Source organism: Lygodium microphyllum, chromosome 30, assembly GCF_053477565.2.
Source record: "Lygodium microphyllum isolate KBCC chromosome 30, Lygodium_microphyllum_v1.1.10, whole genome shotgun sequence".
Lineage (NCBI taxonomy): Eukaryota > Viridiplantae > Streptophyta > Polypodiopsida > Schizaeales > Lygodiaceae > Lygodium > Lygodium microphyllum.
Window position 1 is genome coordinate 7,221,218 of NC_141164.1, and position 17,782 is coordinate 7,238,999.

At 39.8% G+C, this 17,782-nt stretch overlaps 1 protein-coding gene across 1 annotated transcript in view; it reads right to left on the bottom strand.

Annotated features, from left to right (window-relative positions):
* The window catches only part of LOC148009523 (tubulin alpha-6 chain), a 125,529-nt gene extending 109,764 nt beyond the window's left edge, over window positions 1-15,765 (bottom strand). Inside the window, exons 1-2 of the mRNA XM_087672681.1 lie at window positions 15,631-15,765; window positions 15,283-15,544 (exon numbers count right to left, since the gene is read on the bottom strand). Coding sequence (XP_087528807.1) covers window positions 15,283-15,544; window positions 15,631-15,672 — 304 coding nt within the window. The 5' untranslated portion in view covers window positions 15,673-15,765. The remainder of the gene's footprint in view (window positions 1-15,282; window positions 15,545-15,630) is intronic.
* Between the last annotated feature and the right edge of the window lie 2,017 nt (window positions 15,766-17,782).

Sequence of the window (17,782 nt, forward strand, 5' to 3'; positions counted from 1 at the left end):
CCGCTCCTCAAAACTTCACTCTCAAATCTGCCCCTCATGCCTATTAGTTTTTTTTTTAAATACTCTCTCTCTCTCTTCTGGGAATTTGTGCCACATGGCATACATGTAACAATTTTTCCGTTTAAACCTTCCGATCTAAAATTCTCCATGATCAGTGCAAAATTTGACCTCGACACAAACCAGAGAATTAATCCTCATGCAAAAACGAAGATAATGATACGAACAGATTCTAGGGTCCAAAAATAGTAACTTTTTAAATTTTAGGGATGGTGACCCCTACATTTCTCAAGTTGTTCTAAGCAACTTTTATCATTGTAACCACATCAAAAAGTGTAATGTGGCTCATTTACGGTGACTTTTATTCCCTGAGCATTCTCACGTGCAACTTCTGTCGGCCAGAGGCTCATTGTCCTGCACGATCTCCAGTGGCTAAGCACACAGTCCCAAACCACTGGCATTCTATTCTTCAATGCCCATTCAATATGGAACCGGTCCTCAGGCTTAGACAAACCATTAGTCCATTTTGTCCCAATGGCTACCTCTTCTGGCCATGCAAAGATCTCGGCTTAATCCAAGAGAACTCAAGGAGTAAAAAGCAACAGCAACTAAAGAAAAGAAAAATAAAATATTTATATAAGTAAATAAGGAAAGCAACTGCAAAAAGTATCAGCGCCTAGTGACATACCTCCCTCTTGAAAGAAGCAAGCGACCTTGATTGCATGCCACACATGCTAACGAATGACACAGGACTATAATAAGATTCTCCATGTTATTAGTGGCATCGCATGTATCACTTGCTAACAGATGACACGGGGCGATGGTAGGAGTTTTCCCACTACCATTTGTGTCATTCCAAGTTCAAGTCTTACATAGGTGGAGGATCACATCCTGTATCCAACCATGGTTACTAGGGGCCTTTCTAATATACATGTTTTTGGATGCAACACAGGGCGATAGCACGTATCCCCAAACTATTAGTGTCACAACATGTATAATCATTCAACTGAAGTGTAACAAATACAACTTCAAAGCACTAAGATTTCATTCAATGATACACATGTTAATGCTAGTGTAAACCATACATTGTGTATTATTCAATGAGATATAGTATTCAACTGTACAATAGAAAATGTGCATTGCTTCAAAAAGCATTCTAAGTTACTATAGATTCCAGTAAGAACGCTTCTTGGTAAGTTACAATAACTGAGGCGAATCTGCCAATTCAGCCTCTTCCATCCATTTGGCATCCATTGGTGAATAGTTCTTGAACTTCACCAAAAATCTTCTTATAACTCTACCTTTCACTTTCCTATCCTTATGTGCCAGGATTTGCTCAAGAACTAGAATCTCATCTAATTCCTCTACTTCAGGTTGTTCCTCTTGAACCATATCTTCTAGCACTTCACCAATAAAAGGCCTCAATAGGCCCACATGGAATGCATTATGAATTTTCCAATTCTTTGGCAATTTCAGCCTATATGCCACGTCATTGATATTCTCTAAGACCTGAAAAGGGCCATAGTAGCGCATACTCAGCTTGGGAAACAAGCATTCCTTGCCCTTCTGTTTTCTCAAACGTGCCTTTTCAAAACGCAATAAGACCCAGTCATCCTTTTTTAACAAGAGTTCCCAACGATGACTATCAACAGCTCTTTTCTATTTAGCTTGTGACTTTTCTAAGGCATACTTGACCTTTTTATATGCTTCTTCCCAATCTTTTACATAACGATCTACTTCAAAAATATTATCTTTTGTCTGCAAAATGGGAGGCAATCTCTTTCCACCTTCCATAATCTCCAAAGATGCTTTGCCAGTAGATGAGTGCATTGTATTATTGTATCCATACTCAACCAATTACAAATAGTGTTCCCAAGAAGTCTTATGATCTGAAACATAACACTTTAGTAGATCTAAAACAGTCAAATTTGCTTCTTTAGACTGTCCATCAGTTTGTGAATGGAAAGAAGATGAAAATTTCAGAGTAGGGCCCATGTTTTCAAACAATACTTTCCAAAACAAGCTAGTCATTCTTGGGTCACTATCACTGACAATTGACCGTGGCATTCCATGGTACTTGAAGATATTATGCATAAATATCTTTACCATGTGTTCTGACTTAACCTTTTTCCTTACAGGAATGAAATGTGCCTGTTTGTTGAATCTGCAAATGATAGTCCAAGTTCCATCATTCCCTAAATAAGTTCTTGGAAGATCAAAAATGAAATCCATGGCAATACTTTCCCATGGCCTTTCTGAAATAGGTAGTGGTTGCAAAAACCCTGGTGCCTTCTATCTATCAAATTTGACCTTTTGGCATACAAGGCAAGATTTGACATATGCATCAACATTAGATCTCAAGGCTGGCCAATAGAAGAAAGTCTCTACCGCTCTAACTGTAGCATTAATACCACGATGTCCTACATATGGTGGAGCATGACTTTCTAATAAAACTTTTGGCCTTAGCTGTTTTGTAACACAGTCTTCCATGCATCATGATAAAGCCTTCTTTGAACACATAATGATCATGATGTTGGCCATTGATCAACTGTTCATAGATTTCAGAGAAATCTTCGTCATCAGCATACTGCTCTTTCATATCATCCAATTCATGGTGATAAGAAACTGAAACAGCCAATACCTGTGATTTGCGAGATAAAGTATCTACAACTACATTCTTCTTGCCTTCCACATGCACTATCTGAAAATGAAACATAGATAGGAAATTTGCCCAACGCATGTGTTTCTTTGACAATTTAGACTGTGTGAGAAAGTATCTAAGTGTTTGATGATCCGTTTGCACGACAAAATCAGCACCAAGAAAATAGTGCTTCCAACTAGAAAGTGCATGGATCACAGCTAGTAACTCTTTCTCATAAATTTGGTAAGTCCTTTCAATGACAAAAAGTACTCTACTCTTGTATGCCACACTCGGCCATTCTGCATTAATACAGCACCAATGTTGTTTCCACATGCATCACACTACACTACAAATGGCTTAGACAGATCTAGCAAAATAAGTACTAGATCTGTAGTCATTTTCCCCTTCAAACATCTAAATGCTGATTTTTCTTTGTCAGTCCATTGCCATTTGACATCCTTCTTTTCAAGCGCATGTAAAGGAGAAGCAATCTCCGCAAAGTGTCTTACAAATCTTCTGTAGTAAGAGCATAGGCCAATGAAACTACGGACATCATGAACAGTTTTCAAGTCTAGCCAAGAGACAATTGCTTCTTTCTTTGTAGGATCCATCTTCACACCATCTTTAGAAACTATGTGCCCAAGGAACTGAATCTCTTCCAAAAAGAATTCACTCTTCTTGCCATTAATGAGCAATCTGTTATGCTTAAGCTCATTAAAGACTGTAACTAGGTGTTTTCTATGCTCCTCTTCATTCTTTGAAAAGATAATCATATCATCAAAGAATGTGCCAACGAAACTTCGATAAGGGTGAAAAATTCTATCCATCATCTTGTTAAACGTGGCAAGAGCATTGGTCAATCCAAACGGCATGACTAAAATTCATAGAGACCAAATGTCATTCTAAAAGCAATCTTATGGATATCCTCTGGCCTAATTTTGATCTGATGGTACCCACTTTTCAAATCTATCCTGCTAAACATTCCTGCTCCCTGTAATCGATCAGGAATGTCATCTATTATTATGTGTCTATCCACATTTGATGTCGGAGATTCAACTAAGTGCCCCCCTCTGTCGACAGTCCAAACAGCACCAGAGATTCTGTTCGTTTCACCACCCAGCCTCGCCTAGAAGGTTATTGGCTTCCTAATCCTAATCGGACTGCCAACCATCAGCTTCAAGTGAGTCATACTATCTTTAAACTCACTTACTCTCTAGGCTCCCCTTGACCCCGTTCGGGTGCCCAAGGCCACCGGACGGTCATCCCTCGCGGTTGTCTCCCCATAAGTTACATTTATTAATGTAACATTTCCTTCCCCTTAAGAATCGGTTTCATCCTCGAAAACGATACTTGGAAGGTCCAACTGTAAATTGGGAAACCTTTTCCTTAAAGTACTTACTCACTCCCATGTTGAGCTTTCTTCTGAACAATCTTTCCATTTGACCAAGTATTCTTGATAAATAGTATTCCTTGTTCGTCTGTTACAAACATTTAAAATTCTTTCTGGTTCACGTGGATTAGATTGGTCATCTAATAGCTCCTCAATATTATCATTTAAGATTAAATTATTCATATCACCCAGCTTCTTTCTTAGCTTACTTACATGAAAAACTGGATGTGTTTTACTACCACCAGGTAGTTGGAACTTATAAGCATGTTCTCCCACCCTTTTAAGTATTGTGAAAGGACCACAATACCTGGGTGACAGCTTTGGACATCGCCCCATTTTCATGGTTTTAGTTTGTTCAGGCACTTTAAGATAGACCAATTCCCCCTCTTCAAAGGAGATGTCTCTTCGGTGAGGATTTGCATAAGCTCTGGCTCGATTTTGAGCTTTCTTAATATTTTCTTAAGCAAATTTTAACATATTATTCATATCCTCCAAAAAGTCCTTGGATGCCTAAACCTTTCCTTATGCAGTCCTACTGTATGAGGAGCTCTGGGCTGAAACCCATACATCAGCAAAAATGGACGATATCCAGTGGAAGAGTGCTTGGCACTATTATATGCAAACTCTGCTATTGGTAGATACTCTTTCCAATTAGTTTGCCTTCTACTTACATATGCCCTGAGCATATCTTCAAGGATTTGATTAACCCTTTCAGTTTGCCCATCAGTTTGCGAGTGCTCCGCCGTACTCATGCTAAGTTTAGTATCCAACTTCCTAAATACAGCCGCCAAAATTGACTATCAAATTTTCTATCCCGATCAGAAACTATATTTGCCAAAAGACCATACAATCAGTATATGTTCTCTATGAACAATCTAGTCAATTCTGGTATTTTAACATCAGTTGAAGTTGGAATAAACCTAGCTATTTTGGTTAACCTATCCACAATCACCCACACAGAGTCGTGCCCCCTCTGTGTTCTAGGTAACGCAACAATAAAGTCCATGGAGATACTCTCCCATTTTCCCGAAGGAATCTCTAATGGGTGAAGTCCTCCCATTTTCAATCTTTCAGCTTTATTAACCTGGCATTTATTACATTTGACCACATAGTCAAGGACGTCCTTATTCATTCCGGGCCAATAGAACTGCCTTTTAATAAGACTATAAGTCTTATTAACTCCTGGATGTCCCGCACTGGGGGTATCATGACACTCAAAAGAGTATCTGGCACCTTATTTCTTCATCTTTCGAGACACATACCCTACCCTTGTAGAGTAAATAACCATTATCAATGGTAAAGTTCTTCCACTTGAATCCCATTTGAGCAACCCCTGATGCTCCGTTTCCTTGTTGAACATCCTTAGATATTCCTTCCTCAGTGGAGGCCCTTCCATTTGAATCCCCATTTTTTATTACTTCCCATATGTTGGAATATGCCGGATCAACCTGGTATTTCCCTTTTAAGGAGTCAAGTAAATCGAAAGTGAACTAAGTAAAACTCAATTCATTTATGATGGGCATTTTGCTGAGTGCATCAGCCATTATATTGTACTTTTCCTTTCTATGCCTTATCTCATAGTCGAACTCTTGGAGGAGTTCAGCCCATCTGGCTTTACGCCCTTGTAGATCCGGTTGGTCATTAAGTCACTTAATGCTTTCATGATTCGACAAGATCAAAAGTTTGGCACCGTATAGATAGTGCCTCCATTTCTTCATTACATGTACTATTGCATACAGCTCCCTCTCATAAATAGAATAATTCCATTTTGCACGTTCTAATTTCTTGCTTTCAAAAGCAATTGGTCGATCTTCTTGTAATAAGACCGCGCCTACTGTCCTATCATTGGCATCAGCTTCAACCACGAATGGTTTATTGGGATCCACAATTAATAGTACTGGGGCTGTAACAATAGCTACCTTAAGTTTTTGAAAACTTTCATTTTGGTCTGTTCCCCAATTAAAACTCTTCCCTTTCCCTTTAAGTTGGTCCATCATTGGAATAGCTATCTTGGCATAATCTCGAATGAATCTTCGATAAAATCTAGATAAACCTAGGAAGATCTGCAGCTCTTCCAGGTCCCTTGGAAATGGCCATTCAATAATTGCCCTTACTTTTTCCGGATCCATCTTGATTCCCTCTTTCGAGATAATATGCCCCAAATATTTGACCTCTTGTGCGAAGAATTCACATTTAGTTTTCTTCGCATAAAGGGAATGTGTTCTTAACAATTGAAATACTTATCGTAAGTGTTCCAAATGCTCTTCTCTTGATTTACTAAAGATCAAGATATCATCCAAGAAGACTACTACAAAATGTCCTAGATAGGGCCGTAACACACTATTCATCAGCTTCATAAAAGTAGCTGGTGCATTAGTGAGGCTAAAAGGCATCACCATAAAATCATAATGCCCATATCTAGTACAAAATGCCGTCTTAGGAACATCCTGGGCCTTAATTCTTACTTGGTGATAGCCTAATCTTAAATCAATCATTGTGAAGAATTTTGCCCCCTTGTAATTGATCAAAAAAATCTTCTATTCTGGACATAGAAAATTTATTCTTCACCGTTATCTTATTAAGTTCTCTATAATCAACACAAAGTCACATAGAACCATCTTTTTTCTTCACCAATAAAATTGGTGAAGCCCATGGTGAATTGTTGGGTTATATAAACCCTTTATCAAGGTAATCCTTAATTTGTCTTTTGACTTCTTGGTGCTGTGTTTCACTTAGCTTATAAGGTGGTTTAGAAATAGGGTGTGTATCCCTATCTATATCGATTGAGTTATTTACATCACCCCTATTTGGTGGAAGGCCACTTGGTAAATCAGAAGGAAACACATCTTTAAATTCATCTAACAAACTACTTAATTCATTATTTACATTCAACTCACAAACATAAGAAAATTGTTGCTTTATATTACAGAAAGTAAAAGTGTTCTGTATAGAAGGGACCGTAACATATATACCTCACAAGCTTCCTTCTTTATCAGCTTCTAAACTTCAATGGAACACAACAAAGGGTTATCAGATACTTCATGTTCACCTTGAATCACAAAAGTCTTACCATCCCTTTCAAATTCCAGTGTATTATGATGATAACTACGTTTTAGGGATGGTTCCAATCCCCATAGCCACTCCCTCCCTAAAGCAATATCGGCTCTTTCCATATTCATAATTTGGAAATCAAGTTTATCTTTATATCCTTGGATCTCAATTTCCAAATTGGATACCATTGTATCCCATATTTTATTATCCTGACCTTGTATCACACGAACAACATATTGATGCTCACTCTTTTGTTGGGGAAGTTTCAATTTTTTGACAAGTGTATAATTTATGAAATTGTGGGTGGCAATGTCATCAATCATGACTCTAACCCTCTTTCCCGCTATCAATCCATGCACTCTAACTAAATCATGTGGCCCGAAAGTAGGCTGCCACATAGAAGTTGGCATACAACACCTGTGTTGTACATCCTTGTGCAAGACCTCTAAAGATTTATACTTTTCATGCCCCTTTAATTCTAGGGTCTGCACTGCATGGATTTGTTTCTCTTTTTCCTTGCTCTTGTCCTTATCCTTTCCTTTATCTTCCCCCTTTTTCCGTTGAGGGCAATTCCAGACAGCATGGTTAGGGGATAGGCAATTGAAACACATCCTTTCTTTTTTGGCCTTACCAAAGTCATCTTGACTTAACTTTGGCCTTACATATTGTTTCTTTTCAAAGGGTTGTTTCTTACCTTTAAGGAATGGCATTCTCCTTTTAAATTTGCCTACAAATTTTGAGGCTTCAAATTCCTTAGTCTTGGGCTCCGTATCAATGAGACTAGTGAGTGCACCTGGACGCGTATTATCTTCATTGATTAATGCAAATTTAATTGCCTCTTCAAGCGTCTTGGGTAAACTCCTTTTCACTTCTTTTTTACAGGCCTTATCTAGTCCCCTTATGAATCCTCTTGTCTTTTGAAATTCATCTATTCCTTCCAATTTGAGGATTATCTCACGATACTCCTCGAGATATGTCAGCAAAGGTCTTCCCTTTTATCTGACATAATCCCAATCTTTCCAATTTCTTTCCATTTCATTTTCAGGAATGAATACTTTCAAAAAGATCGATTCAAATTGAGCCCAAGTTTCAAGTATTTTATTTGCCTCCTTTAAAGTTCTCCACCATTTATATGCCTTTGGTCCCAAAGTTAGACTGGCCTCCAGCGTGCTTGGAGATGTGGTGGAGTATTCTTAAGTTTGTGCAAATCCTCCCATTTTTGGAGAAAATTAAAGATAGTGTCTTTATTTATGTCTTTTCCCTCCCCGTGAAACTGAGGGGGTTTCATATCTTTTAGCACTGGGTTATCCCTCAGCTTTTGGTGGGGTTCCCTAGGATCTCACATAGTCACGTCTAGATCTTTCAATGAAGATGGAATGTCTGAGGTTTCTACCTTATTTTTATACGTTTCTAGTAATAAGGCTAATTGAGATTTTATTTCAGTGAGTGCTTGAGTTAGCAACTCCATTTGAACCCCCTGTGCTTGCACACGAGCGGTTGAATCATCAAATTGTTCTCGTGTAGCAAAAAATTCTTCCCATTGTTCTTCTTGAATTTCCGTTTCATGGGGATCCACCATAGGATGGTCCCCGGAACTAGAGCCTTCGGTTACCCCCTTTTTCTCTTTGCCCTCCATTAATACACTAGAATTAGAAAGCAAATATAATAAATTTGCGTACAAGATGAGGTACTTCCCTGATTACAGTGATAGGGCAGATGTCGATGGCTTTTACAGTTTAGTAATAGTAAAAGACGTGAAAAACAGTTCGACTTTCCTCCAACCATGCCAGTCGCGTGGGAATAAGGCTTGTTGGGCAGAAACGCAGGATGAGGATGGGATTAAACACCCCCCCCACCAGGTCACGTATGAACTAGCTGTGACCACTATTGTCACTTCAAGGCGGGATTTCGCCCGGCACGTCTTACACCGTCCCACCGTCCCTGCTGGCAATGCCCGCGCAGGTTCAAATCCTACCGTCCACCGTCCCTACTGGCGACGCCCGCGTTAGCCTGGTGCGGATGCTTCCGTGTTGACATGGACAGCTGCAGGATTGACTGGTGACGCAACAACTCCAAATTGGTGCGCCAGGTGGTAGGGACGGGACCCGATGGCTCTTTTCCGAAAAAGCCCACCAACACAGAAACGTTTAAGAAGCTGGATTTAGGCTCTAGTCCAGAAGGGCAATGATTGACGTAACCCGCTCACGCATTGGCTACCGACGAGGACGAAAGCCCTTTCGACTCTTTCCGAGGAAACGTAGCCCAACGGCTCTGATACCAATATTATGTGTCCGTCTACGTTTGATGTCAGAGATTCAACTAAGTGCCCCCCTCTGTCGACAGTCCAAACAGCACGAGAGATTTTGTTCGTTTCACCACCCAACCTCGCCTAGAAGGTTGTTGGCTTTCTAATCCTGATCCAACTGCCAGCCGACAGCTTCAGGTGAGTCATACTATCTTTAAACTCACTTACTCTCTAGGCTCCCCTTGACCCCGTTCGGGTGCCCAAGGCCCCTGGATGGTCATCCCTCACGCTTGTTTCCCCATAAGTTACATTTATTAATGTAACATCTATCCTCGGAATCAGAAACCTATTCTTGATTGTGTTCTTATTCAAGGCTTTGTAGTCAATACACATTCGCCAAGAGCCGTTCTTTTTCTAAACTAGTAACACACGTGAACAAAACGGAGAGCTACTAGGCTGAATTAGTCCCTTCTATAAAAGCTCATTAACATGTGTCATAATCTCTTTCCGTTGTGCTGCACTGACCCTGCATGGTAGCCTATTGGGCGGACTAGTCCCTGCAATAAGATCTATGGTATGATCTCCAGGCCTCTCAAGGAGTAACTCTCCTGGTAACGAATCTGAGAAACAATCATTGAATTTATCCAAGAAAGTCCGTCTACTTTCATCTAGTACAGACACATTACTGTCAACTTCTTTAGCTTGCTTTGCAAAAACCAAGTACGCAGGAATATGATTTTTCGTTACAGAAGTAATTGCAAAAGCAGAAACAACTGGGACAGGCTCTCCTTTAAGCTTCACATCTAACACATGAGTCTTGCCCCTATGTACAAGAGTAATCGTTCTGTTGTAAGTATCCATGATAGCATGCTTCCTGTGGCACCATGCAATACCCAACAGAACATCACAGCCCTCTAAAGGCATAATATGAAACTTCTCTGTGTCCACATAGCTTTGAATGTGCATACGGAGTTTGCCAAGAATGGGGGGTGACAGGTTCAGTATGTCTTGGGCATGCCAAATCAGCCTGTCCAACTGGTCCCATTTCCTCAGGACGTATACCCAGCTTAGCTGCCAAAGCCGGTGAGATAAAGTTTGCACGAGCTCCAGGATCAAAGAAAATAAGCACTGTGGAATCTCTGATCTTTCCCCAAGCTCTGCACAATTCTGTAGCATCATCAGCTGATTGATCTCCCACCATATCAGATACTAAGCCAATGCTGGGCTTCTTTTTACTTGGGGCATCTTTATCCTCCGCATCTTTAGAATATTGCCGTGGGCACTTACAAGCAATATGGCCTTTTTGTTCACATACAAAGCATTTCTCAGCCATCATTAAAGCCTTTCTTTCTTCAAATGATTTGCCAAAAAATGGCCTCTTCTATCCTTTGCCCTGTTTTAAAGAAGTCTGAGGTTGTTGCTGAAATCTTTTCTTCCAAAAAAACTTCTTTGTAAAGTTGGCCTTTTCTAGAAATTGCTTCATCTTCTTGCCAAGATCCTACTTAAACTGAGAATCCTTATTTTCAGTGCCTTTAAAGCTGTCAACTTTCCCTTTCAACAATGCATTTGCTACACCAGCATTTTCAATTAACTGTACCATATTTGTAACCCTAGTCTTGGTACAATAATCCCTGATGGCTTCGAACAAACCACAACAGTACTTTTCAATTTGTTTCGACAAGGGGCACTGTCCTGGAAGAACTCACGGGAAAAAGTGCTTCCTAAAATTTCTTATTGTACTCTTCTAAATCTGCACAGTTTGCCGCGTCCAATTTATGCCATGAAGTCATGGCATCTACTTCAAACGTGTTAGTTAACCATGAGGCTGCAAACAAGTGTTTGAAATGGACCCAAGTGGCAAGTGCATATCCTTGCATTAACAATATGTTCCACCACTGCAAAGCATTACCTTTCAAAAAAGTTGCAGCCTTCCGCACCCTTAAAGTTTCAGTAAAATTCCCTACAATGTAAGCTACATCAAACTGTTGTATAAATGTCAAACCTTTCAGCTTATCTTGCATCCCACTGAAGGTTTCAAACTTTAATGCCTGACCACTCTCTTTATAGTCTTTAGGCTTAGCACTTTTTAGTGGCAGGTTGTCATAGACAGGTGGCTGTAAAAAGGGGAGTCCCTTAGGCGCATTATCAGCATTTAATTCTGTCTTAGCTGCCATATGCCCACTAGGCTGAAAAAAACCAGCCCCTGCATTTTGTACTCCAGGCATCAATTAAGGACTCTGCAAAGTCTGATAACCGGGCTGTAGACCAATATTAGCATAAAGTGGGTTCACTGCCTCAATAGGCATCATTCTTGGTAGTCCTCTAGGCAAGTATCCCTGAAAACCCGTGGGTAATCCAGCCATTGCTTGAAAAACTGACCCACTACCAAAGTAACCAGGATAAGTAGCAAACTAAGAAGGAATAGTCTGTTGTGCCACATGTACATAACTACCTTGACCATTCACTCCTTAATCATGTGCTTGTGCTTCTTGTTGCACTTGACCTGTCTCCATGTTTGGTGTCTTTTCCACATGCTCACGCACATTAGAGGTTTGCCTTTTTTAGCGCTCCATAGTATGATGTGATGACTCAACCTAAGAATCCTCATTATGTGACTTCAAAAATTTTTGCATACGAGATTCTTTACAAGCTATTGAAAAGAGCCAACCATACTGAGGAGTTGTGCCATAAACAAGTCCTCCTATTCCTGCTCCTCATCTTGTGGTTCAATGTCGGTTCTAGAAGGTGCTGACACCTGTGCACCGATACTCTCTCTTCGGTGTCTATGAGTAGAAGAAGAACTCTCTTTTTCATGAGGGAGTTTTCCTTTGTCTTTATCCATGTCTGCCATCTCTCTAGTCCTGTATCCAGCAAATTCTGTATCCAAGAAAAATCTCGTAGTCTTTCTCACCTGTAATCTCTGTAAAACCTCTGTGTATGGCCTTTTCATCCAAAACTGTCCGAGCTTAAATTCTTGTAAAAAAGAATTCAAATCCCGAGGATGGAACCATGAAACCGGTCTATGACTCACATAAAGCAGTAGTTCCTTCAATTAACACCTGGTCTTTTCACACACACACACACAAACACACAAACAGAGACCTCACTCCCTTGCTCAACCACCAGATTGGCCCCAAAGACCGATGCCCCTCTCGGTATTTCTTTATCAATTAAAAGATAAAAAGTTACAAAAAGGAAATGTTCCAAAATACATAACTTGTGAACGGTTGATTTTCATCTTTTCTGAGTAAATCCCAACTGCATAAGGATAGTACAGTATGACCAAAACAACATCCCTTTTTATATTAAAAAATCTGTGACCATAACTCAATGATTCATGTGCAGAATTGCACTCTGCAGAACTCTGTATTTACTGTTCTCACTGTCCAGCATATTCAAAACAACATCCCTTTTAGGAAAGCATTTCCTGTGACCATAACTCAATGATTCATGTGCAGAATTGCAGCCTGCACAACTCTGTATTTACTGTTCTTCCTGTCCAACATATCCAGAACAACATCCCTTTTACCCTGGCATCATTCCAACAATAAAACAATCCCACAAACAGCACTAAAATAGAGCTGAAAAACCTTGTTCCTGTGTGGCATGGTCATCACTTTCTTTAGTTTCTGCATTGGAAAAGCCAACAGCTGCTCCTGAACCTGGACAGTGAGACTCTTGCCTCAGCAGAAGTGCAAAGAAAACACAGAACTGTACCTTCAATGGAATCAGCCCATCATGCAGAGCATTTCCTCTCAAAATAGAGAGAGAGTTGACCACAGGGAGCAAGCTCTATCTTCGTACATGAGTCAGAGACAAAAAAGTACTCTCCATAGTTGATGTACTTGCAACAATCTACCCTCCGCTCCTCAAAACTTCACTCTCAAATCTGCCCCTCATGACTATTAGTTTTTTTTTTAAATGCTCTCTCTCTCTCTCGTGGGAATTTGTGCCACATGGCATACATATAACAATTTTCTCATTTAAACCTTTCGATCTAAAATTCTCCATGATTGGTACAAAATTTAACCTCGGCACAGACCAAATAATTAATCCTCGTGCAAAAACGAAGATAATGACGCGAACAGATAAATAGTAACTCCCTAAATTTTATGGATGGTGAGCCCTGCATTCTTCAAATTATTCTGAGCAACTTTTATCATTGTAACCACATCAAAAAGTGTAATGTGACTCAGTTATGATGACTTTTATTCCTGAGCATTCTCACATGTGCATCTTCTGTCTTGGCCAAGCTCATTGTCCTGCACCATCTCCAGTGGCTAAGTACACAGTCCCCAACCACTGGCATTCTATTCTTCAGTGCCCATTCAATATGGAACCAATCCTAAGGCTCAAACAAACCATTAGTCAAATTTGTCCCAATGGCTGCCTGGTTTGGTCATGCAAAGATCCTAGCTTAATCCAAGAGAACTCTGGGGGTAAAAAGTAACAGTAACTAAAGAAAAGAAAAACAAAATATTTATATAAGTAAATTAAAAAAACAATTGTAAAAAGTATCACCACCTGGTGACAGAATGACCTAGGTCAACAACTGGCACCAAATACTACCAAGTACCTGTGCAACATAACTTATAGCAACTTTTGTCTTCAACATCCAATGATTTTCTCAGGTCCCGATCTTGTAAATTTACTCTAATCCCAATTACACCTCACATATGTAACATATACTTAACTATGTGATTAAAAATTAATCCACATGTTAAGTGAGGTTTCAAAAATACATGTCCTCGTGACAGAGGAGATGTTGCTTGTCTGATTTGCAACCATTGAAGGACCTTCTAAGACAGTCAGGAACAGGAGAAGACATTGAACAGCAGTTGACAGCATCTACAGGCTGTTGAGACAGGATAGCAGCAGTAAAGGACTGTTTTCTTCAGTTCTTTGTATCTACAAGCTGTTGTGGCAGGGTAGCAACTGCGTTTGACTAATTTTCAATCATTCTTCGCGAAAAAAACTTTGAAATTTCTCTCTCTACATCTTTCTCTCTCATCTCCCAATCATTACACAGCCTTGCTTAGAATATCTCAATATTTGGACCCTTGGAGACTGAAAAATTGCAAATTTCTTTGCTATAAACCCTAATTTAGAGCAACAGCCTCGGTAAGCGTGCCAAAAATTGAAAGCTCCAAGACTTGGATTCAACAAGGCTGAAGCTATTTTTTTTAGCCCATTCAACTGGAGGGACTAACAAATAATTAAATTCGGGGCATTTCCATTGTCTATGAAGTGAGTGAAGACCAATTAAGTGCATGAATCAAGGGGCAAAATAGATTGAAGACTTGCTGTTCACTTTGGACAACAAGGAGAGTTTGGATTGCGAAGGAGATCGGGAGAATCCCATTGTAAATCAACTTCTTCTTCAATAAAGCTAAAGAAATACCAAAAGGGGCACCGATTTTGGGGCCAATCGGGTGTGCATTGTCCAAGATCAATACGCTATCCAAGGGGAATGTCCCTAAGATCCTAGGTGTCATGGTGCTAGTTGAATAAATAGAATGAGAGTGATAGGACAGTACACGTCTTCAAACGAGACTCGTTATGCACACCCAAGATCAATACGCTATCCAAGGGGAATGTCCCTAAGATCCTAGGTGTCATGGTGCTAGTTGAATAAATAGAATGAGAGTGATAGGACAGTACACGTCTTCAAACGAGACTCGTTTTGGTGATTGGACAAAGAGTCATGCCAGAGCCATTGTAAAGTATAGAATGTGGATCATGGCTTGTAGAGTCTACAGCATGATTTTCATCAGTGGTTCAGGACCTAGCTTGTAGATCAAACTACTCTAAATACCTGGACCAGGTGCTTGATGACGTTGAAAAACAAGCATACATGAACCCGAAGATCATCACCCCATCCCAAACATATGTAACAGTTTCATAAGCGGAGCAGATAAAAGAGAAGCTATACGCTGGCTTATAAAAAGTAATGAGGACCTGAGGGATTGTCGGGAGAATTCTGCGCGAAAATCAAGCCGGGCCTCGGCTTCAGCTTCTGGCTCTTCCTCTTCCTTTCCAATCTGCATGTTGTTGTTGTTGTTATTGTTGACGTTCTTACTGTAAGAGCTCCTCCCGGCTTCGACTCCACGAGGTCGGCCCCTACTAATGGAAGGCCGTGGCCCTGACAGGTCGTGTTAATGAGGGCGGTGGGACGAAGCATGGTGGTGGAAGAACCAGTGCGATTGGCTAGGCTAGCCAGCTACAAAAGCATCAACCGTGTTCGATTAAGAAAATTATTGATTATTGATTATTGATGAAATAGAGAAGAGATAAGGAACAGCCTACAGGCGTTAGTGATGGCAATTGAGAGCTAAGAGCAAAGGTCATTTTAACACCCGTCTAACTCCGAGTATCCCCAAAAATTGGGTACTCCATAGACCACCATCCACCACGTAGAAGCCTTTTGGCCTGCCGGTCATTGCTCACAAAACACCCATGTTTCATGTAAAATGAACCGGAAAACTTTCAGAAAAAACCTTCTAAATTTTGAATATTGCTCTAAACCTTGAGCTTCCATGACATCTTTAGTAATAAAACGTGATAAACACATGCAACTTGGTTCAAAAATCACTCCAAAAATGTTTTTTTTATAAACAATATTTCACATGCAAGGCCTTGGTGTTGAAGGGTGGTAAAGTATTTTTGCTTCATTGCGAAAAATTAGAAAATCAACATGTGTTGATGTAAGAACCAAACTAGCCAGACAATACAAAGGAAAACACATAGTTCAGTTACAAGTTTAAGATAAATAAACCTTCAGGATAGCGAGGGGGTGATAACACAGGGGAGGAAGAGAAAACACTACAAATGCACAAAGTATTAGTTAAACAAATAAAATTCACAGTAAAAATAGTCACAACTTTGCACAATTCATTACCGAGAGTCCAACTAGAAACAAATTATCGGATTTAGTTCCATGTCACAAATCAAAACATGCAACCAAATGAATTGCATTACAAGTGCAAAAGGTATGTCAATTAATGGACCCCAATTATCATGAAGGTGAATAAGGCCTTTATACATAGCAAATATTTTTTTTAATCACTATGACACCACATAAAACAAGATGCCATCTCAACGTTGACGTCAATTTACTATTCATGGCTGTACTCATATAATGCACAAAAGATAAAGCATTATGAGCAAAGGATCTAGGTCAAATAGAGGATCCCAAACTCTGCAAGGTTGTGTGCCTACTATTGAAGGGCTACAATAGACCAATGATCACATATTAGGCATGCCCAAATTATGCCAAAAGTGTCATCGAATGCACTTGTGTAGGTCGAGGGATCCAAGGAGTGTTGCATCATTGAGAAAGAATAATAATCATGAGCTATCACACAACAAAAGTCATGATAAAATCTTAGGAATACAATTACATAGTCTTTTAGAATGTGTAGTAGACAAGCTAGGAGATTATGCAAGCTGCAACACAATGCTCAGACGAATTACTACATTTGACAAGCTCATTTTCCCTCCATTTGACAAGCTCAATCCCAAGATGTAGGAGTTTTTCTATTGGTTTGCAAGTCTATTTAAAGAGTTATGGAGTACCGGTTTGATAGGTTTGATTACTCAAATGCAGAGATTGTTTAATCTTGTTTTGAAGGTGGTTCCATCATCCAACCATCACAAAGAGCAATGCAAGATTGACATTCAGAGCCTTGTTCTTGCTCTAATATGTTGAGATGATTAGAGCATCCTTCCCCCCTACTTTTCTACATGTTTCTCACAAGGCATATACTATACGTTATCATTGTGATAGTACAATAGAGACATAATTTGTATCCTCTCTATTATAATTCTTATTAGCATTGTTGAATTACATTTTTCACGAGCTTAGATTCCATAGTCTTATTACCTCTCTAGAGGCACAGCATACATCCTCTATCTTGCTCTATTAAGTGCGTGGACAACCTCCTCTCCCTCAACCACCATAGAGCTGATCCACTTCTTCCACCTTCTTCAACACAACTATGGTTTGAGATGCACAAACTCTAGAACAATTAAGCAGTTTGAGACTAGGATGGACTTGTGGCACAATGCCTCTTACATGTGAAAGAATGTTTTTGGAGAGGTAATGAGCATATGGATTCTAAGAGTGATTCTTACTAGCATAATTCAATAGAAAGTTGAAATACTCTTCTTTAGGAGCTTAGAGTCCATACCCTTAAATGGCTCTCACAATCACACACTTATTACATTAGTAGTAATGCACATTATTATGGCCACACTAACTCTCTTTCACTAGAATGATTGCTAGTCAAACGCTTTAACTTACCAACCTTCGATACTCCCCACAATCAAATGCTTAAACTTGGGGATTGAAAACATCGAGCATCCATCAAAACTCGAATATGAATGTTACTCCCATGGTGCACCTCCCCAATCGCTATAAATCAACAACCACCCAATGTAGTGTGGGATGGCTCCCTCA